This window comes from Antennarius striatus, chromosome 6 (genome assembly GCF_040054535.1).
Source record: "Antennarius striatus isolate MH-2024 chromosome 6, ASM4005453v1, whole genome shotgun sequence".
Taxonomy (NCBI): Eukaryota; Metazoa; Chordata; class Actinopteri; order Lophiiformes; family Antennariidae; genus Antennarius; species Antennarius striatus.
Window position 1 is genome coordinate 3,869,621 of NC_090781.1, and position 24,952 is coordinate 3,894,572.

The 24,952-nt window shown below is 39.8% G+C and overlaps 1 protein-coding gene across 2 annotated transcripts; it reads left to right on the top strand.

The window, feature by feature from the left end:
* Positions 1–221: 221 nt before the first annotated feature.
* LOC137596515 (alpha-2-macroglobulin-like) lies at positions 222–23,433 on the top strand. Of its 2 annotated transcripts, none has more exons than XM_068317126.1 (36): positions 222–341; positions 525–693; positions 906–1,062; positions 1,423–1,475; positions 3,771–3,791; positions 4,381–4,546; positions 4,641–4,725; positions 4,828–4,972; positions 5,202–5,319; positions 5,425–5,534; positions 5,625–5,792; positions 6,056–6,283; positions 6,827–6,890; positions 6,993–7,138; positions 7,424–7,573; positions 8,213–8,353; positions 8,450–8,543; positions 8,662–8,827; positions 9,266–9,491; positions 10,215–10,341; positions 10,437–10,558; positions 10,755–10,806; positions 11,060–11,143; positions 12,283–12,459; positions 12,808–12,883; positions 13,748–13,904; positions 14,090–14,164; positions 16,703–16,865; positions 16,944–17,131; positions 17,240–17,452; positions 18,518–18,639; positions 21,795–21,885; positions 21,978–22,046; positions 22,127–22,232; positions 22,659–22,700; positions 23,292–23,433. In XM_068317126.1, the coding sequence occupies exons 1-36, from the start codon at positions 256–258 to the stop codon at positions 23,294–23,296; spliced, it is 4,362 nt and encodes a 1,453-aa protein (XP_068173227.1). In that variant the 5' UTR covers positions 222–255; the 3' UTR covers positions 23,297–23,433. The 2 variants fall into 2 exon arrangements, with proteins under 2 accessions (XP_068173227.1, XP_068173225.1); XM_068317124.1 differs by having other exon boundaries at positions 22,659–22,696.
* The last annotated feature ends 1,519 nt before the right edge of the window (positions 23,434–24,952 follow it).

Genomic DNA, 24,952 nt, shown 5'->3' on the forward strand with positions numbered 1-24,952 from the left:
TAGAAATTATCCCTTTAATTTTTTTTCTCACCTCACCTGATTGTACAGTAAAAAAATATTTTAAAAATTATTCAAGGAGCTGCATTACACTAACCAATTTGATTTCTGCAAATGATTGACTTTCCAATGATCTCAAATCAAACAAAGTGATTGCATGATGGGTTGCATCATGTCTGTGTGAAGAGGGGGTGGATTTGTACATTTGTGCAGAGGCTATTTAAGAGACACTAACTGTGAGGTTCATCTCAGTCAATCATGGCTCGTCCAGGGAATCAGTTGTGGACATGGTCATTGTGTGTCTTCTTGAATTGGATGTGTGTGATTCAAGCTGCAGGAAAACCGTAAGTTTACCTTTCACATAGAATGATAACCGGTTTATGAAATTTAACATCAGTGTACATAAAGTTTTTGATTCGTTATCTTCTGTATTGGGGATTTTCGTATGAAGTGACAGATCTATGTGTGTGTGTGTGTGTGTGTGTGCGCGCGTGTGTGCACGTGCACGTGCTTGTGTGTGTCTGTAGACAATACATGGTGGCGATTCCTGCAATTCTCGAAGCTGGCGTTGAGACAAAATTGTGTGCAAGTTTCCTGCATCCAAATGAGACCGTGGTCATGACTGTCACTTTAAAGAATTCAACCCTCTTGCAAAGGACGTCCAGTGAAGACTTCCATGTCTGTGTTCCATTTCAGGTCAGCTTTCCAAATAGTTTTTGATTTATTTGTTCATTAGCACATCTTTCAATGTAAAACATTAGATGAAGCTAAATGGGAATCCAGAACACACAATGGAAGACACACGTAGAGATTTGCTGCACAAAATAAAGTCACAATGGTAACGCCATAAACATATGATTTAAGAATCCTAACAAAGCAAACGGAAGTATAATATCTTTGTGTCACAGACTCCTCCAGTGCAGAATAAAGTGGTGTATGAGCTTGAGGTGAAGGTACAAGGCGACACCTTTTTTTCAAGAGAAGTGAGGAAAGTCATGATCAAAGGCTATCGACCAATGACATTCATCCAGACAGACAAACCAGTCTACCTCCCTGGACAAAAAGGTAACCCTAAGCTGTTAGTGACTTTTCACACAACTTTTGATAAGTTTACCCAAACAAAAAAAAAAGCAGACTTTAGATTAAAAAAAAAGCATATGGATGTTTTCATGATTTCAAAACAAAGCAACATGAAAAAACACTTGTCTGTAGAAATAAATAGATGTGCATCATTCTCTTTCTCATCTCTGAACTTTTTTTTTTAATGAAAAGCCTATCAATAAATAACAGAAGCAGCAAATTACAATCAAAGGCTGTCAGTGAATTATTGTTATCCAGTGTAGATGTTTGATCATAATGAGGTAATTTAACAATGCTGCACATTCACAGAAAGCTCTTCATATGGTCTCTTTGCATTTCTCCCAGTCCATTTTAGAGTCTTCACACTCGACACAAAGTTGAGACCTCTCAATAAGCAGGTGAGTGTTTGGACCCTGTTTTATATTTTAAACCTACTTTAAAAGATATATTGGAGTGTAAGAGATATGAGGGCTATTTTAATAGATCTACAGTTCTGAGGCACTGTACTTCAGGCTAAAGAACACTGATCATAAAACAGTCAGCATAGGCGATTGTAATGTCAACACCAAAGATAACCCTCATGTCTCTCCCTTGGTTTTCTGCTTTAAGTCACAATATACTTCTGAAAATGTGATGTCTGACTTCACAGTCACTTTTTTTAAAAATTTTGATATGTCAGACATGAGTTTAAACAACAATTAGTTTTAAGCAGGGCTTTGAAGCAGAATTTTTTGCCTATCGGTTCGTTCCGAACAGAAACGGAATTATAACGTTTCCGGTTTTGCGTTCCACCCATAAACTGACGTTCCTGAACGGGTTAATAACGTTCCTTGTAAATATAAATATGTGGGTGCCGTATTTTGCGCCCCATAAGACGCGGTTAAAAGCCTTAAAATTTCTCAAAAATCAACGCTGCTCCTTTAAACATTAAGCGTCTTGTGTGTTCACTGAGTTCAGAAATCTGTAAAAATGTTCTTGTGTGACTTTAGTCAGCGATCCTCCAGATCGACCATTGTCCACCGACATAGGACGTATTACGTCACTACGTACGCTGGCAGCGATGGACCAATTAGAGAACATAACGCGAGGCTCCGTCCGGCACACCTCCGGTAGGTACCGGTTTAGGGGATATACCGGTACTGTACCACAGGTATGCTGGTAACCACATTTGATTGGCTAAAGACCCCCGACAATGACGTCAGCGAAGAGACACGCTTACGACACAACATGTAAACTCCAGGCTATCAGTTCCGGTTGTTCTGGTTCATGTAAAGAGACCGGGGGGCTTTTTTCACGCTTCGCCATCTCTCTTGATCTGTGACTCCATGCCCCCCCACACCACCGCTTCTGTCAAAAACCCCGTCAAGCAGCTGAATTTGGAGCTTGTCTTCATCCTGGAGGATTAACGAAAGAACTCCAACCGCTGGACATCGGTGTGAACAGAGCCTTTAAATTTAAGCTGTGGGGTCGTGGAGCGATGGATGAGAGACGTGAACACACGTTAATCAGGACTGGAGGCAGTGCAGAGGAGTTACACCCCCACAATATGTGGTGGATTGTGGATCCTGGACCAATGTGTCTGCTTCGAATTTTGTCCGATGTTTCGATAAAGCCGGCAAACGTGACGGTCAGCGATAGTGAAACTACTGAGATATTCAATGCAGACCGGAGATGAGGACTTCGAAGGATTTAGCACAGATTTATCAAAAAATAAGGAAATAAAAACATATTTAAAAAATAATGTCGGTGTATTTTTTTTAAATTTAAATACGTAGTACAACACAGTCCAACCACAGTCACCTTTTTGCTTCCGTTAACAACCATGTACCGAACAATAATGTGCGCCGTGTGTCCGGTTAGAGTACAGAAATAAACTCCGTTATTTAGACTGCGCCTCTACAATGAGCCGAATGGTGCGCAAAATACGGTAACTTGAGGACTTTTAAATTGGCAACTAAAGCAATTAGTTTATATACTATAGACTATAATTATAGATATATCCCTACCCTACAGTAAACAGTCCCACAGCACTACACCACTGCTTTATGACAGTTATATCACTGTAGTTAAGGCTTATGCCTCCTACTTAGACACTACATGACATAAGAAAAGAATAACTTCCACCATGTCATTTATTGCTGAACAACAGATCTTCATTGTGTTGCTACATAGCGCTGGCAGTACGGGGACACACTGTTCTGAAAATGACTGCAGCCAATGAGTTAATGTCTAAATCATACATTTTTCAGATTGACACACTGCAGTGTTTACCTGTTATGATTACATCGTGACTGGGAGACTTTTCCTAACTGCTGCTGATAGCCGCTACTTCTGTCTGCTCTCATCCCGCGTCCAGTGAATGACAGGAAGTGAAACATGAGGTCAAATATTTTTTCAAGAACGAAAAAACCCCTGGTATTAACCGGCTTACAATTATTTTCTGTTCCGATTCTGTTCTGGAACATTAAAAAATATAAAGTTTCCGGTTTTCGTTCCATGAACTGGTTCAAAGCCCTGGTTTTAAGTGATGCATCGGATGCTCTACCAGCAGCAGCCAAAAGTTTGGCCTCCTGCCACACAGAAGAGCAACATGACACAAACACCGAAGTGTGACAATTACACACTTTGATCACAGGTTAAAAAAACCCCCAAATGCTTCTTTAATAAGTCTGTTTTTCTTTGTTTTCTTGCAGTACAACATCATTGAAATTGAGGTAAGATGACCAGCCTTTTATATTTTAGTTTGCCATCCTCCTGCCCACACACTACCAGCTTCCTATGAGGTTAACAGTTCAATTTGACAAATCCACCTTCTTGATTCTGAGAAATATTTCATTCTTCAAACATGTTTTTCTTCAATATTACACCAAAATTCTTAACGACTAAGAAAGAAATTTGACAAACATGCAGAATGCAATGTAACAGGATTTTTGAGGGACACCTAAATGTACATGCAGCCCCAAAAAACTAAAATAATGAAAACTGAAATAGTGTTGTCTTCCAAATCCTTTGCAATATTAGTCATGCTTGTAGACCCGACGCCTTAAGATCAGATTTCAGTGATCAGTGAGAAGCTTTGCACTTTTTGTAATAAATGAACATGAAAACAGCCTCAAGGGGTCCACACACTGCTCCATTCTTAACAGCAAAGCTCGAACACTCAGATGTATGAACAAGAAGAACCATTAAGGAGAGGAAGATATCTACATTAACATTATTGTCTTAATATAATTATTTTTCTGTGCGGCATTTTTAGATTCACATTCAAATTTGTAATGAGAACCTGCTCTTCCTTTTTATAAGGACACCAATCACAACAGGATTGGACAGTGGTTGAATGAAACATCCAATGGTAAAATATTGCAGTTGTCTTACTCCTTGAACTCTGAGGCTCGTGAAGGAACATACAGCATTATTGTGGAGGCTGATGGAAGGAAAAATTACAAAAACTTCAAAGTAGAGAAATATGGTAATATGAACTTTTGTTAACTTTTACATTACTTTCAGAATTTTGATCCTGATGATGCAAAATCTTTTTTAAAAAAATCTAATGTTTTCCCCAGTTTTGCCTAAATTTGATGTAAAAATTAAGTCATCCAGTGAAGTAAGTATTGCGCAGAAGGAAGTGGAAGTTGAAGTATGTTCCAAGTAAGTGAAACAGTTTCTGTACATTTCACTCACCAGACTGGACCTATAAAAATATCACTGATATTTCATGTTCTGTAAAACAACTATGTGCATCCTAATCAGGTATACATATGGACAGCCTGTACCAGGAAATGTTCATCTTGAGGTGTGCCGAACTCTTCAGCGTTACATTGCTCCTATGATGACCCCTGAAAATCCAGAGGGAGTCCCAGAAATAACAGCCCCATGCTACAAGGAGACAAAGCAGGTACATTTGTATAGCCACATTTTTCTTTCTCCGATAAAACAGTGGTAATATAAATGATACTCTAAATTAGATTAACATGTACTTATACAGTACAATACATACCAAAATGAACAGAAAAACAACTTCTAACTTGCTGCTTTTTGCTTGTTTAATTATGGTTGGTTTTTTTTGGAGGGAAGAAGAAAACTATCTCTGTTTTCATTCTTTTTTTTTTTGCTGTACTTTACAGACGGACAAGAAAGGCTGTTCCACTTTTAGCATTATGATGTCCATCTTTACAAAACTTGACAAAAAAGTGTTGAATGATGTACTGAACGTAAAGGCGAACATGGAAGAAGAAGGGACAGGCGAGGCTTATACATTTTATGAAGAATTAGCAAATTCAAGAATAAACCGTGTGAATTTAAACACTGGAATATATTTGTCATAATGAATCCTTTTTTTCCCCCCAGGTATTTCCTTTTTAGCAGAAAAAAGTACATCGATTTCTTACGTTATTGGAAAGTTATCCTTCACTGACACACCCAAGATTTATGAACAAGGATCAACTGTGACGGGAAAGGTAAAAGGGCAGGGGGGCTCCAATTCAGTGCAATTCTCTACAAATTTATCAATGTTCATTCTCAGTAATACAAATTTGTATTTCTAACAGGTCAAAGCAGTTCATTACAATAACACACCCATTCCTGACATGCCAGTATACCTATTTGAGGGTGAAACATGGTCAGCAAAACGGCTACAAAATCTAACCACAGACAGTGATGGCATGGTTACTTTCTCGTTCAGTACGGTTAATCATACAGGGAACATCCACATCCATGTAAGTAAGAAGTACGGTACCACCAAAACCAAGATTTGTCAGACTGTAAAACTTTGATGTGAAAATCAGTCAAAAATGTGCTAATATCTGCAGTTCACCAATATTGCTCTAATGTCGCTAATGACCAAACTCATTAACATCACACCACAGGCATTTAAGCATGTTTTGACAATGAAGATTGAGCACAATTTCCAGGGATTTTTAAAAAAAATTTTTATTTCAATCATCAAACAATTTTTTTGTATTTCTTTTCTGTAATCCAGGTTAGCAGTACACCTAAACTGGAATACTCTGGTTATAGATCTCCATACTACGAGAACGCAGATCATAGTTTGTCTGTAGTCCAAGAGTTCTCACCAGACGTCATAACTGTCAGCTCACTAGAGGTGAAAAAGAAGGACCTTCCTCTTCTCTGTGACAGCGAAGAGGACATCTCTATCAAATATACTGTTGTTGGAGAGGCCCAGGGCCCTGTGGACGTGATGTATCTGGTGAGTAGTAGACACACTAATTCTTGTCTCCAGAGGATATTATAACGATCTTCATATCAGAAAATTCGCACTTCGTTTGAAATTACCAAACATCTTACAAAAAAAGTACTATTCCAAGAAACTTTGATCAGTTGTCATTTGACAGCTCTTCTTTTTTTTTCTCACAAAGACATGTGCCAAATACAATATTCCACTGAGAATGAATAGAATGTACAGTACATACATAACACTTTTTGACCTGACTGACCGTTCAAATGAGTTCATACAATGACGACAGGTGATGGGTGCCTTTAAAGGAAATGCCTGCTCAGCAGGACTGAAGCAATGGAACAGCTAATCGACTTTCAGTATCTTGCCCAAGGACACTTTGAAATGTAGACTGCAGGGACTGTTGATCAAACCACTGTCCTTCTGGAAAGTGGATAACTGCTCTACTTCTGAGCTACAGCTGCCCCAAAGTCATGTCATGTAGCTGTAAAAATAATTACGTTTTGAAGATTAGGTGACCCATTTCTTGTCTCTTTTTCCTTTCACATCCTCCAGATCTTGTCAAGAGGTGCTATAGTCATGCAAGGACTTCAGAAATTTGAAGTGCAAGATAAATCAGGTAGGGAAATAATGATGTTAAAATAAATTCAACATGACAGTATGTTTTCATCTACAGAAGAGTGTAAATACTTGATACCAAGAAGAGTCGCTTTTGTTTCAGTGACTGAGGGTGAGGTATCCTTCAAGTTAAAAGTGTCTGCAGAGATTGCACCAGAAGTCCAAGTGGTAGCTTATGCTGTCCTCCCCAGTGAGACTGTGATCGCCAACAGTGCTGACTTCCCCACAGAGAAATGCTTCGGTCACAAGGTCAGTATGGATTTTGTATGTTCTGCCTGTTTCTGCGTAGGTTCTCTTTGAATTCCTGGCTTCCTCCCACCTCCAAAATTATGCAACTTAGGTAAACTGGTCACACTAAATTGTCTGTAGGTGAGCGCGCGCGTTCGTGTTTGCCTTTTTTGTGACCCTGCAATGAGCTGGTGACACAATAAGGCTCATAACATCATTGCTGATTTAATATTAAATATCAGTCAAATACATGCTGGTATTGTAACTTTTCTTACCATACTACTAAAGGGGTGATGTGTGCTTCAGGTATCCTTGGACTTTTCTCAATCCTCTGCAGTCCCAGGAGAAGAGACCACCATGCATATCACGTCTCAGCCAGAATCTCTGTGTGGTGTGAGTGCTGTCGACCAGAGTGTCCTCATCAAGGAACCAGGACAGACTCTGAACGCAGGGAAGGTAACTGCTAGAATAAGCACAGATAAGTAGATGTGCTATATTATCAGTCTAGAGTTGTATTCAGCTTTTATTTGTGTATTATCCTTAATCTGGTTTCCATTTGTGCTTTGTCCACTGAACATCTTTTAATAAATATATTATTTATAATGCATTTAACGTTAGCATCCAAAGTCACATCTGTAGCTGTATTTTAAAGGGTTATAAAAGGACAGTGAGGGGTTGGGTCGGTTTCAGTTTAATAGCACAGTTTAATAGGCAGTACCTACTGTACCTACTGCCGCCCCTCAGTTAGAGGAGCTGACCAGCCCCTTAACTTTCTGCTGAGGATTTATCAAGTAATTGAAGGAAGATCTCATATCTGGAAACTCAAGCTTGTTTTCTCAAGTCATGATTTTGATGTTGAATTCTAGTAGGAGAAACGTGACCTTCAGTGTTTGTTTTGACAAACAAGATCCACAGTTTTCCTTTTAGACTGTGGTACGAACATACTGTCTAGTCATTTTGGTGTTTGGTTTTTCATCAAAACAAACCCCTGAAACACTTCTGTCGGCTATATGTATGCATCTTCACAAAAGCAGTCTTAAATTCATTTGGTTATTAATAGCAGTTGATTTCCCTGACCTACACATCTCTTTTCAGATATATAATTCGTTGCCTGTCAGGAAAAATTCCTATATTCCATATGATGTACACGATGCTGTTGAATGTTTGCATGTGAGGCCTAAAAGATACATTATACCATATCCGGAAGAGAAGGACGATGCTTATACAGTTTTCCAGGTACACACAAATTAAACACAACATACAATATAAAGAATATGTTGATATTTTTCATGTATTTTTCAGTGATGCTTTTTGTTTACTTCTATTATCTAGAATGTAGGGCTGAAGATGGCAACAAACTTATTTATCCGAGTGCCTTCATGTCTCAAGTACAAAGGAAGAGAATACCATCAAGGCCATGGATATGGTGATTTTATATTTATTTTGCTCATACAGGGACACTGAATATTGACCAGTCTTTACCTGCTTACTACTTAATTCCTGCCCCTTTGTCACCGGTGGAATATTTACTGTTTTCTTTACAGGTAGACCTATTGCTATGGCATATGACAGTCCCGTAGTACAAAGAATGAGCATACAAGTAGGTATGGCAGGATCTGGGAACGCAAGAGAAGTTGCTGATAGTTCACCAATAGAGACAGTCCGCAATTTCTTCCCTGAAACCTGGATATGGGACCTGGTGGAGGTTGGGTAAGCCTGAGTTTTGATGGTCACGGATTGAGATATCTTTATAAATGTTTTGGTCTAATGAAGATCTTTGATTTGTTTCTGTTTCCCTGCGCATATAAATGGTATATAAATATTCACAGATACAGCTCTGAGACTTGTATTTCAAGTTGTTGCGTAAATAAAGGGTGCCATTTCTCAGTTGATCCTATAGTGGGGTAATAATTTTGGACTGTTGTACAGCATGTATAGATATATGCTCTCTTTAAAGCGTGGAGAGTATAAAATTATTATTTTATTTTTTTCATCCTACACCGTACAAAAGTCCCATTTACACAGGATACTTGCAACCACATTTGCTACGTTCAGCTAATTGCACAATTAATCCAACATGGACCCTGAGTTTGGCAAATTTGTTGATTTTTGCTAACTGATTGTGCTTTTGTATATTTGTTGACCCAGAGAGTCTGGAATGAAGGACGTAAAGTTTACCGTCCCAGACACCATTACCAGCTGGCAGACGGAGGCTTTCTGTTTGTCCTCCCAAGGCTTTGGCTTGGCTCCTCGTAGAGATATGAACGTTTTCCAGCCATTCTTCCTCGAGCTCAGCCTGCCTTACTCCATCATTCGGGGGGAGCAGTTTGAGCTGAAGGCAACCGTTTTCAACTACATGTCCAAGTGTATTATGGTAATGCATGTTTTTACATAGCCCAAATGCTACTGTCAGCATGCCATGAAAACTGTAATCCTATGTGGATGCTTAGAAGGCGCAATTATGATTATATCCACCATCAATCAGCATTTTTGGACTAAAGAAACCCTAACCAATTTTTAACCTGTAGTTTTAAGAACAGCTTTTCTTCTTGTATTGGCACCAAAAATAACATGGAACAATTTGAAATTTTAAGAGTAATTTTTGAGTGTTAGTTTTACCTCAGAATATACACTACATTGCCAAAAGTATTTGCTCACGCATGTAAATACTCAGAATTAGATGTTCCATTCAATTCCATAAACACAGCTGTACAAAATCAAGCACCTTGGCTGAAGATTGCTTCAACAAACATTTGTTAGAGAATGGGCCATTCTGAGGAGCGCAGTGAAGTCCAGCAAGGACCCTATGCAAGAGATCCAGTTGTGACCAAAGCTTGATCCCTGGCCAACTCGCCCCGCTTGTATTGCGTGCCCTGTCACTACTGTCATTACTGTCAACATTGCTGATGACAGAATTACCTAAAATTTTAGGAATATTGGGAATAATCCCAATTCTCCCATTCAGATTAACCCAGACCACTTGATGATTTGATGTTGGGAATATACACCTCAACATGTCACGATGAAAATGTATTTTTGTAGTTGCTCAAGAAAATTCCCCAGTAATGCAATATGTATTTCTGACTGTATCAAATAGGTCACTGTGAGTCCAGCGTCCTCTTCAGACTTCACACTCACCCCCCTCTCTGGTGACCAATACACATCCTGTCTGTGTGACAGTGAGCGCAAGACCCTGCGCTGGACCATGATCCCCTCAAGCTTAGGTGAAGCTTTCACCATCCTGCCATTGAGGGACATCCAGTCACATCTTCCAAATGTGACAGTATTCTTGGAATTTACAGGATCTTGTTGTTTTTAGGAGTTGTAAATGTGTCAGTGACTGCTGAAGCTGTGATATCCCATATATCTTGTGGCAATGAGATTGTGACTGTGCCAGACAGAGGTCGCATTGATGTGGTGACCCGTTCTCTTATAGTAAAGGTCAGTAACAAGATTTTAAAAAAAACATTTTAGCCATGGTATATTATATATATATATATATATATATATATATATATATATATATATACATATATATATATATATATATATATATATATATATATATATATATATATATATATATATATATATATAACAGGACTTAATTACTAAATGGTATTTACCTCTCTCTTAGGCTGAAGGAACTGAAATGACAAAGACCCACAACTGGCTGCTCTGTCCCAAAGGTCTGTATGGTATACACCAGGGACAAACAAGCTTGAGCCATAAGCTAAAAGCTTGAAGTTTAGCAGAGAGGAATGCTAAAATTGGAATACATGTTTAGTTCTGGTACACCTTTCTTACCTTACACTATTTTTAACTGAATGTATCTGGTCGAATATTTTCAAGACATTGGTCCATTTCTACCTGAATATGATTGAATTTATTCTACTACATGAAGTTACTCTTTTGTAAAGTGTTCTCCATCTCTGAACATAGGTGAATCTTTGACAGAAGAAGTAGACATTCATCTTCCTGAGAACGTGATTAATGGATCTGCCCACGCTACTCTATCAGTTCTGGGTAAAGAAAAAAAATTCTATGGATTATCTCTGTTGAAGCCTCATTATTACAATATTGTCTGACATTGTTAGGCTGTTTCTTTGGTTATTGTGTTATGCATTTTTGCAAACATACACAAAATAACAGATCTGGAAATAATAATAATCATAATATTAATAATGATGATAATCTTTGATATTATTAAATTAATATTTTTATTATCATAGGTCTTCTTACGCGACAGCTGTTTAAGCGGGTATAGAAAATGAATGAATGAACATCTTAAATTACTGTACAGAGGAAATGTAAATTTTTAAGAAATGAGCTACAATTAAAATAAGTACTTTAACTTAACAAAATTAAGGTAAAACATAAATGATTAAACTTTAAAGGGGTTCTGTTATGAAAAGCACATTTTTTCAGGTCTCTACATATACATAGTGGTCCTCCCCAACCAAATCAAATCTAGAATATTTTGAAAATCTGCAGAGAAAACATCTCGATTCATAACAACGCCTGACCTGACGTGATCTCTGCCGTGATTGACAGAGTGATTGACGTATCCTGAGCCATATTGATTGATTGATTGATATGTCCACTCCCAGATATGGGTGTGGTCATCCCCAAGGTGGAGTTTGTGTTCAGGCTAACGTAGCAGTGTGTGGCAACTGCAGTGGGTAGCACTGTTTCAGAGCTACACTCTGCTTCAGTCGTGTGTGTGTGTGTGTGTGTGTGTGTGTGTGTGTGTGTGTGTGTGTGTGTGTGTGTGTGTGTGTGTGTGTGTGTGTGTGTGTGTGTGTGTGTGTGTGTGTGTGTGTGTGTGTTTGGGGACCACTGCCATATAGAGCCACAAGTCACACTCAGCTGTCTGAGAAAGCAGGTCCTCGCTTAGCGAAAAATTAACAGTTATATAATGAAAAACAAGAGTGAAAAACACGAAAAAAATAGGAGTGAAATACTTAGTAACAAAGTTAGTTTGACATCTGGCAGCTGAATGACAATAATTTAAAAAAAAAAACATAGTAAGGGACCTTTAAATTTGATTCTAGTGAGCTAAAATATTTTGAATATTTAAATATTTTTAACTAGCATCATAATAATATACAATTTTATTTTGTGAAGGTTTTGTGTGATTAAATTAGTTGAATGTCGTCATGCAGGTGACATTCTTGGTCGAGCTCTACAGAACCTGGATGGGTTGCTGAGGATGCCATATGGATGTGGTGAGCAGAACATGGCACTTCTGGCCCCCAATATTTATATCCTCCAGTACCTGAAAAATACACACCAGATGACCCCAGCAATCAAGGAAAAGGCCACTAACTTCCTGACCAGTGGTGAGTCTCTATTTAAAGATTATTCACATCCATTCACTATCTCTTTGGCCTTCTTCTTGCCCTCTTGCCTGGTAGTTCCTCTGCACCCTTTTACCAATGCACTCACGATCTCTCCTCTGGATGTGTCCAGACCTTCATCTGCTCTTTCTAACTTTGTCTCCAAAACTTCTCATCCTGACTGTTGTTCTGAGGAACTCTTTTCTGATCCTATCCAACCTGGTCAGTCATAGAGAGAATATTCAAATTCATAAGCAACATAAATAGATTTTCCTTTGATTATTAATAACCTATTAAATTTGACTCTATTATATCTATTATTGTCTTAAAAGCATGTGTCTGTTTTTATAGGCTATCAGAGACAGCTGAACTACAAACATTCTGATGGAGCTTACAGCACATTTGGATCAGGATCCGGGAACACTTGGTGAGAACATTACTGATACAACATAAATATACTTTATTTTAATTGGGATCCAAAATTTACCATATTATGCTCTCATATTTCTTCAACCAAAAAAAAAGCATTAATACCTGAGAGTTTACAACCCCACTTCCGAAAAAAGTTGAGACATGATGAAGAAAAATGCAGTAATCATAAACTGCTCCAAACATTAGCACATCCAGGATTCCTCCGGGATTACTAAAGTATCTATCTATCTATCTATCTATCTATTTATCCTTGCCAAATTACAAAAGATCCAGAATAACAATGTGCTAGATAGTTTCTCATGATCTCAGCACGTATATATAAATATATGATGTTCTGAACTGTATGGCAGCAACATAAAAATGCAGCCCTGTGGGGGCACAAGACAGTGCCAACTGTCTGTGCCAACCAAACAAATTTGAGCGTTCAGCTAAAGAATTCCCTACTGGATCAGACCTGGCCCGGGCTAATAGCTTCTGCTACCGGGGCTGTGAACCTACATGAAATAAACAATGTGGATAATAGAAAAAGACTGGGAAATAGTGGAATTTCCAGAAAAGCCTGATTGCACAGGCTTATTGATAAGAGGTGATAATATAATACATGTCTACGTGTCTTTCAAGGAGGCCCATGACATACTCATTTCTTTGCAAGGAAGAACAAGATACGTAGCTTACATAAGATATGAGAACATGAGTTCAAGAGCACTTTTTGGAATCAGGGTCGTTGATGAGATTGCAATGGAGATCCCTCCATAAATCTTTTAATTTTTAGGTTTATCTGGTATATTGTGGATAGTATCTTTAAATGCTTTGCAAATCAATTGCTTTGACATCAGTTAATATTAATTGTTATCCTCAGGCTGACTGCTTTTGTCGTGAGATCTTTTGCCAAAGCACAATCTTTCATCTACATTGACCCAAAAAAGATTCAAGAGTCCAAGGCATGGTTGGACAGAAAACAAAAAGAAAATGGCTGTTTTCAAAAGTCAGGGAAACTCTTCAACAACAGAATGAAGGTCAGTTCAAAAATCATAAAATCTCAAAAGTGATGATTTTGCATTGTCAGCTAATGTACAAGTATGCAAGAAATGTGTACCAGGAAACATTCACCTCATGCAATATATAGGCAAGCAGCCCTGAAAATCTTCTTGGGTAGTTGGATGGGCAGTAAAGTTATTGTTTGTGTGCTTCCTCTCTACAGGGAGGTGTGTCTGATGAAGTCACTCTCACTGCTTATATCACAGCTGCATTCCTGGAGATGAATAATTCTATCAGTGTGAGTATTTCAGAAATCTGTCTGTCTGTCCGGCGACACAATGGGAAGCCACATCCCTCTTACATTGTAAGAAACATCATCGTCTCAGTTGTACCATTACCACCCTGATTCCACATCCCCTTCGTTCATCCACTTGCTGCCAACCTAGTCGTCTCCACCCCTCTTCTACGGAGAGATTCATTGTATCCTCTGATGGCACAGGGCACAAAAGGAGAACTTAAATCTCTCTTTTGAGGCACTCTGTGACAGCAGTCTACCAATGAAGGTGCTCCTATACTGGGCAAAGGTGGTGTGGAGCGGGTGGCTGGTGTTCCCCAGGATTACCCTAAGTTTGGACATGGTCATACCTTTCATAATTTTCTTCACAGAGTCCAGGCTCAGACCAACCACTGAACCTGCTCTGCGGATTAGTCTGTTAAGGTGTTCCATATCTTTTATCCTGGCCCCCCCATCCCAACACACAATGGCATACGACGGCACACTGGACACTTTAGACTAGTCAAACATGCTAAGAAGCTCAGAGCAGATGTCGTAGGTCAGTCTCCTTAGGAAGATACTGATGCTCATCTGGAGCTAATTCTGTTGGCATCATTTGACCAAGTCTACCACCAATGTCCTGTTCTCCCCCTCCTCAACCACCCTGAAACATGCCACAATCATGGTTTCATTGGACTACTTCTGCATGTGACATGTATCTATACTGGAAGTCCATGGTGTAGAAGGTGAAGAGAAGGGGAGAGAGCAATGTCCCCTGTAGCGTCCTCATGCTACTAGTTACCATTTAATGACAAGTAGTCCCCCATACAAACGTACTGGGGTCTGTCTATCAGGTAGCTGGTGATCTAGCTCACAAGGTAGAGGTCCACATTCATGGTAGCCAGTTTCTCCTGCAGTAGCCGGGGCAGTCAAAAAAGAGCACCCTAACAGCACAGTCCCCGACGTCCAGGTAGAGGAGTGCATGGTGGAGGAGGTACAGGATGCCGTCGTCAACCCCAACCTGAAAATGATAGGCGAACTGATGTGGGTCCATCGCACCTCGCACCTGTCACTCCAGTGTCTTCATCACATGGGAAGGAAGTGTGACCGGCCAGTACCCATTGACCTCAGTGGGGCCTCTCATTGTAGGCACAATGACAATGCACAATGTCTTCCATGGTAACGGGACCCTGCCTAGCCGCAGACTGAGTTTGAATACCTGATGAAGAGGGTGTCCCAGTTCAGCAGTTCACAGACCCAAAGGAGTCTTGGGAAGACTTGGTCCAGTCCAGCCACCTTCCTAGGATGAAGCCTCGGCAACGTTGACGTCACCTGGTCCACAGTGGCAGTGACGTCACCTGGTCCACAGGTGGTGTTAGTCAAGATAGTAGGAGGTGGTCCAGGTGGACCCAGCTAAGTGGGCAATCGAGTGAGTGGACGCAGTTCAAACTCCTGTTCCGGCACCGGTGTTGCGTTTGGACCACACTTTGGTGCCCCGGCCCCACACTTTCACCTCCAATCTAGGGGAACACTTCAGAGCCTGTTCCTGAGCCTGTTTCTGAGCCTGAGCCAGTCTTTTTCTGGGCCTTAGCCTAAACCCAGATCTGTTCTCGAGCCTGGGCCTCAGATCAGATCTATTCCCGATCCTGGGCCTGGACTCAGGTCTGTTCCCGGCCCTGGGCCTGAATTCAATTGCTGTCCTAGAGCCCAAGCCTTATCCTCCTCAAGGGCTGTTTTTGGGACATCCGGAGCCATCCCTTGAGGAGACAGTACTATCAAGATTTGGTATTTGTCTCATGTGGCAATGCTGTCCTGGAGTGTGGCAGGAGAAGAGGCTGAACTTTTGGCCACAGCCTCATCTCTACACCTGTGCCTGATCAGACTGTTTAGGCACAGGTGTAGAAGCTGGATTCTCTTTTGGTTCCATGCCAGATTGTTGTGTACCCTTGCCCATGTCTGTTGGACTTCTTGAGTTTTCTTGTTTCCTGGATTTTTGCTGATATGATTAAACTAGGACTGAAAGCTTCTCCACTGGTATTCTACGTATGGGTCCTAACACTACACCTCATGACAGGAGTGGGTGAAGTAGGTCCCTTAAGAGCAGCGGCTTCTGGAGTGGGCTCGGGAGTGGGACTCTCCCGAGCCCACCTGGCAGGGTTAGGGTTAGGGTTTGGGTTAGATGGAGAGGAAGAGGAAGAGGATGATTCATGCAAAAAGTGGTCCACAGGGCCAGAGATGAGGAGCAGGGAATAGAGGGGAAGCTGAACTGATTGAAAAAGCTGTTCAGATCATTAGCTTGCAACTCCATTGTACTGCACGTTTTACCATGCTCAGTGATGGTTCTCATATTGCTGGTTATGCCCCAAATGGTTCTTTAGTTTCCTCCTGTATGCCTCTTTAGCCTCCCTCAGGCTAAGTCTGACGTTCCTTCTTTAATATCAACAATTGTTTCCACAGCAGTCAAAAACCGTGACATATCATAGAAAAGAACATGTTTATGAAATTCTCTATTTCAGTGAGCAACTAAATTCTTGAGATTGTGTGATTTTTCATCTGATGTAGGATCCAGTGGTGAACAAGAGCTTGTCCTGCCTCAGGGAGTCCACTGGTAACCTCAGCAACACCTACACCACTGCTCTGCTGGCGTATGTGTTTACCCTGGCAGGAGACATGGAGACCCGCGCTCACCTTCTGACTCATCTGGACACGGTTTCATTAAAGAAAGGTGTACATCTGACATTCGGGAATCATTCTAATGTCATCATGTTGAATGTAGCTGACATGTCTCCATGTCTGTTTGTAGGAGGTTTTCTCCATTGGGATCAGACAGCGTCACAAACCTCCTCTTCCCTGTCCGTGGAGATCAGCTCCTATGTGCTGCTGGCCAGACTCAGTGCCTCTCCTTCTGCTGAAGACCTGGGTTACGCCACCCGCATTGTTAGATGGCTCTCAGGGCAGCAAAACTATTACGGAGGCTTCTCCTCCACACAGGTAAATCTCAGACACTATATAGCTAGACTTTGATTCAACATTAGTTAATGTGGACCAATGAAAAATATTTTTTTAAAATGTTTACCAAGTTTTTCTTTGTGTGCTTAGGACACAGTCGTAGCTCTTCAGGCTCTGGCTCTCTACGCAACCTTGGTGTTCAGTCCAGAAGGTTCCAGCACTGTGACTGTTCAGTCTCCCAGTGGTCAGCTGACATTTAATGTGAACCAAAACAACAAATTGCTTTATCAGGAAGAAGTGCTGAAAGATGTGACAGGAAAGTTTAACCTGGAGGTGGAGGGAACTTCATGCGCTTCAATACAGGTCAGTAGTCCCTGCAGCCGCGCACACAACACCACAAACCCAACACACCAATAGCTGAAAAGTAATGTCCAGTGCAACGTGCTTTAAATAAAGGGTAAACATGTAAGACAGAAAAATCTATGCTTAAATTAAATTTTCAATGGTAAAGTTTAAAAAAAACCTGTTTCAGTGAAAGCTCTTCTGATGCACAGCTAAGACACATCATCAGGCATGTATCCTGACATCAAAAGGCATTTTGGGTCTTCTGGACATCAATCAATCAATCAACTTTTATTTATATGGCGCTGAGTCATATCAGAAGACATTTCAAAGCGCTTTACAGATATCAAAAATATTTACAGACATCAAACATCCTCACTCAGGCTCTCCACTTTCCTAGAGCTGGTAACTGTTGATGTTCCTGCAATAGAAAAGCAGATCTTGTGTGCCACTTTGCCCTTCTTCAAGACCAAGGATCTTGACTTTTTTGGTTTGAACATCAACCCAACACTCCTGAGCATGAGATGCAGCTAAGTCAGTCGTGCCCTGTCCTCTTCACTGGCTTCCTTGTGTTGTTTCTTCAAGGCTTTCAATTCTTTCCTGATGCTGTGGATTTCAACTGCCCTCTGGTTCTTGGTGTATTTCAGTCTTGCTAGAGAGATCTTTAGGTCCATCTGATTTTTGCAGATTTTTTCACTTAAACACTCTCAACTCATCGGTGTTTGTCCATGGCTATACCTTTAACCTCTCTAGCTAGGGTGCTCACCAATCTTGGTCTTCTCTGGGAGTACACTGTCTTTGTTTTGTAGTTTGATTTAGTTGCCTCTTCACAGTCGGTGCAAGTTAGGGGTATTAACCCATGCTGCCCCACTTGAGTTCGTCTTAAGCTGTCGTCTTTCTCCAGATTATACCGAAATTTCCTTGGTTGAAATTGGTGTGTGTTTTGTAGACACACACACACACACACACACACTCACACACACACACACACACACACACACACACACACACACACACACACACACACACACACACACACACACACACACACCTCAATCTTCTTGTTCTTGTGTCCAAATTTCCCAGATTTCTCTGCACTACAACATCCCAACTCCCACGACGGCTGCCGGTCTCAGAGTGGAGGTCAACTCTGCAGCCACTTGCGCCACATCTCAGACACCCAAACTCACTCTGAACCTAAAATCCCTGTAAGTATTCATCTTCAGCCAGACTAATGATCCAGCAAACATGTATTTGTCTTTCAGATTTTTAGTCAATTTACTGAAGTACAACAGAAAATAAATGGAAATAGTTGTCAGCAGGCATTCGTATAGAAATGGCAGAATTTCTTAGGTGAGGTAAATATAGTGTTATTTTAAGTTTTACAAATCCACTATTTGTAATACCTTTATAGTTTACCTTCATTCTTCTTCTTTTTCTTCATCTTTGTCTTCTTCCTTTCTTGTTGTTGTTATTCATAGAGAACATGAGTTCTCATTTCAATTAGAGAGCCATCAAAGACTCGTAAATCATCATAGACCAACAGTATTACTTCAAAAAATTCAGACATTACAGGAGTTTATTACTCTGAAATAAATACTGTATAAAAAGTCATAAAAGAAACCTTTGTCTGACTCTGTAAAGATATTCACAATAATCACCAGTGCAAGTGTTTTTAACTCTTACTGCTTATGAAATAACAGAATACATACTCACCAATAGGGCAGCACAGTGGTGCAGTGAGTAGCAAAGCTGCCTCACAATATGAAGGTTCTGGGTTGGATTACTTTCGGTGTGGAATTTGTACAGTATGTCCTCCTCATCTGCATTGCAGGTTCTCTGGTATCCAAAGACATGTGAACTAGTCACACCAAATTTTCCATGAGCGTGAGTGAGAACATGAATAATGTGTGTTTGTTCGCCTTTTATATGGCTCTGTGATGATGTGACGTCTTACCCGAGATATTTTTCACAGTTTATTTCTTTGTGTTGAGTATTGTATGACAAAACTTTAGTCCTTATATGCCAGTAATCATTATCACATTTCAGAAGGTCATTTTGAAAAGTCAAGCATAAAAGCAGAAACAGTCGTTCCAAAAATTTACCAAGCAAACTGTAAAGACTGCGTCATATTGACTGGCTAGGAACATTGCATGGGCTAAAAAGCCATACAGTCAAGGGAGAAAAAAATTCCTCTGTGATGTTGTTATCTTGCTTATGTGTGACATTTACAGTACATTAAATCTGGCTGCTTTGTGTGTGAGAAAGACAGTGAGAGCGAGGAATGGGGGCCGTTCACGAGTGTGTGCAGTAACACAAAGAAACTCTTGTTCCCTGAGTGTTTGGCCACCCCTGTCATTTACAATGTTCTATGGACATTGTTTTCCAGCAGTTCATGCCTTAATTATGTCATAAAAACACTTTTAAATGACTACTGTGCTGCACTCTTTAATAAATGTAGCGTGGCTTTCCAAAGAGAATTTTGAATTTACACACATTGATGGCATTGAATTGATCAATACAACCCCCCCTCACCCTCACCCCCCAAAATCATTTTCTGCAGATCATTTTTTAAAAAATTCTGTATACTTTAGTAACAATCTCCAAGTCATGAAATATTCATCTGGAAGGGGTAACAGAGCAGAAGAGATGAGTTAATATAATATTAACTGTTAATATTAGTTCTTGTTTGGCTGATGAGTGAATGCTGAATCAACTTGCTGCCGCTGCTTACGGGTCAACTTCTTAACTTTTTAACCTCCGAAACTATTTGATGATTTTATGACCTAATTGGACCCTGCAAAGGCTTTCGCTGAGGTGCTTTTGCGATCTGATCTGCAAATTGATGGCTTTGCCCCCCTATAAGACTGGACAGGCACAGTGAGATCACGGGTAAACAACATGGCGGCGGCGTCTGTTTCTATGTGAGCTCATGTTGGTGCTCCACGATCGTGGTGAAGGAGAAGATGTGCACTGCTGACATTCCAACCTTTTTATTTACCCAGGGAATTCCCACAGCTCTTTTTTATCCTGGTATATATATCCATCCAAAAAAACACTGCTGCTGCCAATAAGCACGTCATGAGCTCTCTGAACAAACTGGAACATATCTCATCAGACTCTCCAAAAGTCCTCCTGGGTGATTTTGACCACTGTTCCCCTAACAAATTGCTTAAGGGCTTCCAGCAGTATGTTGCATGCACCACTAACCATGGGAAGATTTTGGATAAATACTAAGGCTCTGTACCAGATGCTTTCATGTCCATTCCATGCCCTCCTGTCATAAGGAAGTTAAAGAAAGTCACCAGACATATCAGGCAGTGGACTAGCAACAGCATCTAAGACCTTCAGGGGTGCTTTGAATCCACAGACTGGAGTAACAGTGGACATTGTCTTGTTATACAATTCCTGTGTGGACAATATCATCCTGTCCAAAACTGTCACCATCTTCCCAAACAATAAGCCCTGGATTACTAAAGAACTGAAAGAGATCCTCAAAACAAAAGAAGGATTTTTTTCTCAAGATCAGAGGTAGAAAAGAGGTTTACAGGGAGGTAGAGCATTCCATAAAGGCTGGGAAGATGAATTACAAGAACAATGTGGAGGAAAAATTCATCTAGGGTAACCTCCGCTCAGCTTGGCAGGGCCTCAATCCATGGCTGCTGTGAACATCATCACCTCCGATCCCATGGCCATCCAGGTTGCAGGCAGCAGTCCCACATCACTTCTCGATGACATCAACGGTTTTTACAACAGTCGTTTCAAACAACATGATTTAAAATCTATAATTTGGAAAATGTGTTAAAGTGAGTGTCTCACTGGTTTGTGATTGTTCCGGTTGTGGTGAGAGGGGCCGTAGGAGCGGATTGGCTGCTGTCAGTCTGCCCCAGGGCAGCTGTGACTACACCTGTAGTCTACCATCACCAAGTATGAATGAGGTGTGAATGAATAATGGATCCACTGTAAAGCGACTTTGAATGTCAAGAAAAGCGCTATTTAAATCTAATCCATTATTATTATTATTATTATTATTATTATTATTATTATTATTATTATTATTATTATTATTATTATTATTATTATTATTATTACCAAACAAGGGGACCTGGATAAGTATTTTTCTGTATCACACTGTGATCCTTTAAACAGAACACATGTACCTCATTACAGTACAGAAAAATGAACAATGTTTTTCCTGTATTCCCGATGATGGACCAGGGGGAAATGCACAGTTTATGCTTACCTCAAACGTCATAGAAATATTTCCACAAACAACTATAACGTTGACCTGAACTGGTATAAGAGCTATGATATTATTCCCTCTTTCTTTCTTTTTTTTTAAACATATATGTTTGCATTTCAGATATAGTGGAGAGGAGAGCAGTACCAATATGGTGATCTTGGATATCAAAATGCTCTCTGGATTTGTACCAGAACCTGAATCTTTGCAGAACGTGAGTTATCTATCACAACAGCCTTCATCTAAAGAGAAAGAGAAAAGCTTTCGTCTGTCGTTAATTAACGACTGAATAAAATCTTCTCACAGCTCAAAGGTGCCCTGCTGGTGGATCGTGTTGAATCAAAGGATGATCATATCCTTGTGTATATACGAGAGGTGAGAGGAATTCACAATGTAGAAAATTGCTGTTCTTTTCCAAGATGTAATAATCCTTTTGTTTGACTTTCTTCCAACAGTTACCAAAGGACATACCTATTAACCACAGCTTAAGTCTCAGGATGGAGTACCTTGTGGAGAACCTGAAGCCAGCCGTGGTTGAGATATATGACTACTACCAGCCAAGTAAATACTATATTAGCACAGTTTTCTTTAAATTCAGTCTTGAATACAAACTCGCAAAAATTGCTCCTAAGTTGATTGGTACCACATACATATATTTTTGACTGATAACTTTTCAGCCCCTTGGGGCAAGGATTTTGAGCCTATGGCCATCAGTCATTATTTAACAGCTCTTCTAAAACCTTGACGACAAATGATTAATAGGTGTTGAGTATGAATGTTAAAAATGTTATAATAACAGCCAATTATGTGTCTGCATACATATACTTGACCTGCGTGCCACCAAATCCTGTTCTTGCATGGAGGCAATGGTTACCTAAAACTGAAACAAACCATTTTGCACCTGAACATCTGATAATGTGAGCACACCAAGGATAATCCATTTTGTTGTTTCATTCTATTCATCTCTCTTCTTCTATTCTTGCTCAGGTGACAAGGCGGAAACAGAATACAGCTACCTCTGTGCTGTAGGTAACAGTCTTGAAATACATATCACAGACGCACTACTAGATAGCTGAAATCTGTTCTCATCATCATAATTTTTACAGCTATTATAAGAAAGGGTGCAAGTCTTTCCCACCCAAAACTATTAGACTGTTTAAGGCATCACCACCATCAGACAGAGAGACAATGGACTCAGACTTGATTTGACAGCATCACCACACGTTGCACCTCATTGGACTGTTTCCACCTGACATTCATCCACTCCACTACTAAAAGGATTACACATCTTTTAATACCATCAATTTATAACCATTATCAAAGTATTCTGATTTACATATGTTTCCCTTCAGCGACTTTGCGTGTGTGTGTGTGTGCGTGTGTGTGTGTGCATACACCCTCGGTGCATCAGTAGTGTCCCGAGTGTATTCTGCCTCTCATCCATAGTCAGCTGGGATAGGCTCCAGCATGAGACGATTACGGTCATGTTGCCTACAACAAAAATATATGGATGGATATTTTATTATGTTGCTGTTGTGAATGATGGAACCTAAATCAAAATTAACAGAACAAAGTATTGACATTCAATTCTGACTGAATTTTCTTCTTTCTCTTTTGCAGATTGAATAGTAATGTGTGGTTGGTATTCTGATGGTCATGAAAACATTTAAAATCCTTAAATGTTGTGAAAGACATCTTTTCATGTAAAAATTTGCATATTGGAAATATGAAATAAAGTGATCCATAATGTCCCACTTAAAAATTGTCTGTGTCTCAGTTGAAATCTTTTTCACTATTTTCTCTTTGTGTAGTTGATCATACTATAAATGTAATACACAAACGTGTATTTGAAGTGGCCATACTTTAGAAAAAGCACTGGGTTTTTATGGCTTTCTGAGTGACTCTTGTGTTCACCTGACAGAAATGTTGAAACAAAACAAGAAAAAAATCTGTTGGTATTTCAGTAAATTATGTTAGTGTAACTTAATTTGGCAGGATGTTTTTTTCTGGGACTTGTTTGCCCATCTTCTGTAGAAATTTGAAAATAGAATTAAAACTCCTTCCAACCAATTCTGGAGCCATCATAAGAAGAAAAAGGAAGCAGGAAGAGTAAATTTCAGAAACCCCTGAAACATGTGTCAAACTCAAGGCCCGGGGGCCAAATGTGGCCCGCGAAAGCATAAAAGGTCAGGGTGTCTAAAAATAAATATGTCAAAACTACATTTCTCACAATGCAGTCATTAAGCCCATTTTAACTTTGGAAAAAACATTTTGAATAAAGTTAATGTCCTAACTTGTTTGAAGTTGTTTTTCTTTATTCATTGGATAGTTTGATCCTTGATTGATGGAGTTCTGTGGGTTTCATAACCTGATAAATTTAAATGATTTAATTTGCAACAAGAAAACATTTTTTTCTGTGCAACTGTAACATTTGTAACTTGAATAAGTAATAAATTCAGCGGTATTTAATATTAAAGAGTAGTTACATTTATTATAGATTTATGTTACATTACATTGAGTTACATTTAGTTTATAAGTTACATCTGACCCTCTGAGGACAGCCGTTTTGCTGATGTGGCCCTCGGTGAAAATGAAAAAAAACGTACAGAGCGTCCTCACGCATTCGCGCATCAACGCTCGCGACTTCGGTTCATTGCAGATTTTTGGTAATCAGTCACATGATACCATACTCGCATTCTACTGGCTGACGGCATCCGGAAGTGTGCTCTGTTCTGTGAGTCTCTGACTTCCATGAGACACAAAAGTGCCTTAAAAAGTCTATCAGAGTGTGGGAAAAGGTAATACAGGAAGAAGATGGTTTAATATCAGTATGGGGAGGGTTCATGAATGTTTAAATAATAAGTAAATAATAAGATAAATAGTTCTTTGTTCTATTGCAGAACACATGTGGTTCCTGGAACGCATTACCCGCGAGGAACGAGGGCGCGCTGTATTTTTTTCCTTTTGTTTTCTTTAATGTTAATAAGGACACAGTGTTATGCAGAGATGTACTTGGAACAATTCTATAGAAAAATTACATTATTTATAGCGTGGGCGGGGGTTGGAAACACCCTGTTGCGAGCGTTGGACACCAGGAACCAAAACCAGCAGGACGTCCATTCTGGTGCCGACGCCATCCTGACCTCCGTTGAGTCTGTAATCTGGTGGAGAGTCTTTTAAAATCATCCGTACAGAATGAGATCACAGTAGGGATTCATCCATCGGAGGAACATTAATAAACTCTACAACAGAAACACAACTGGACAGTGTTGATTTGGCCA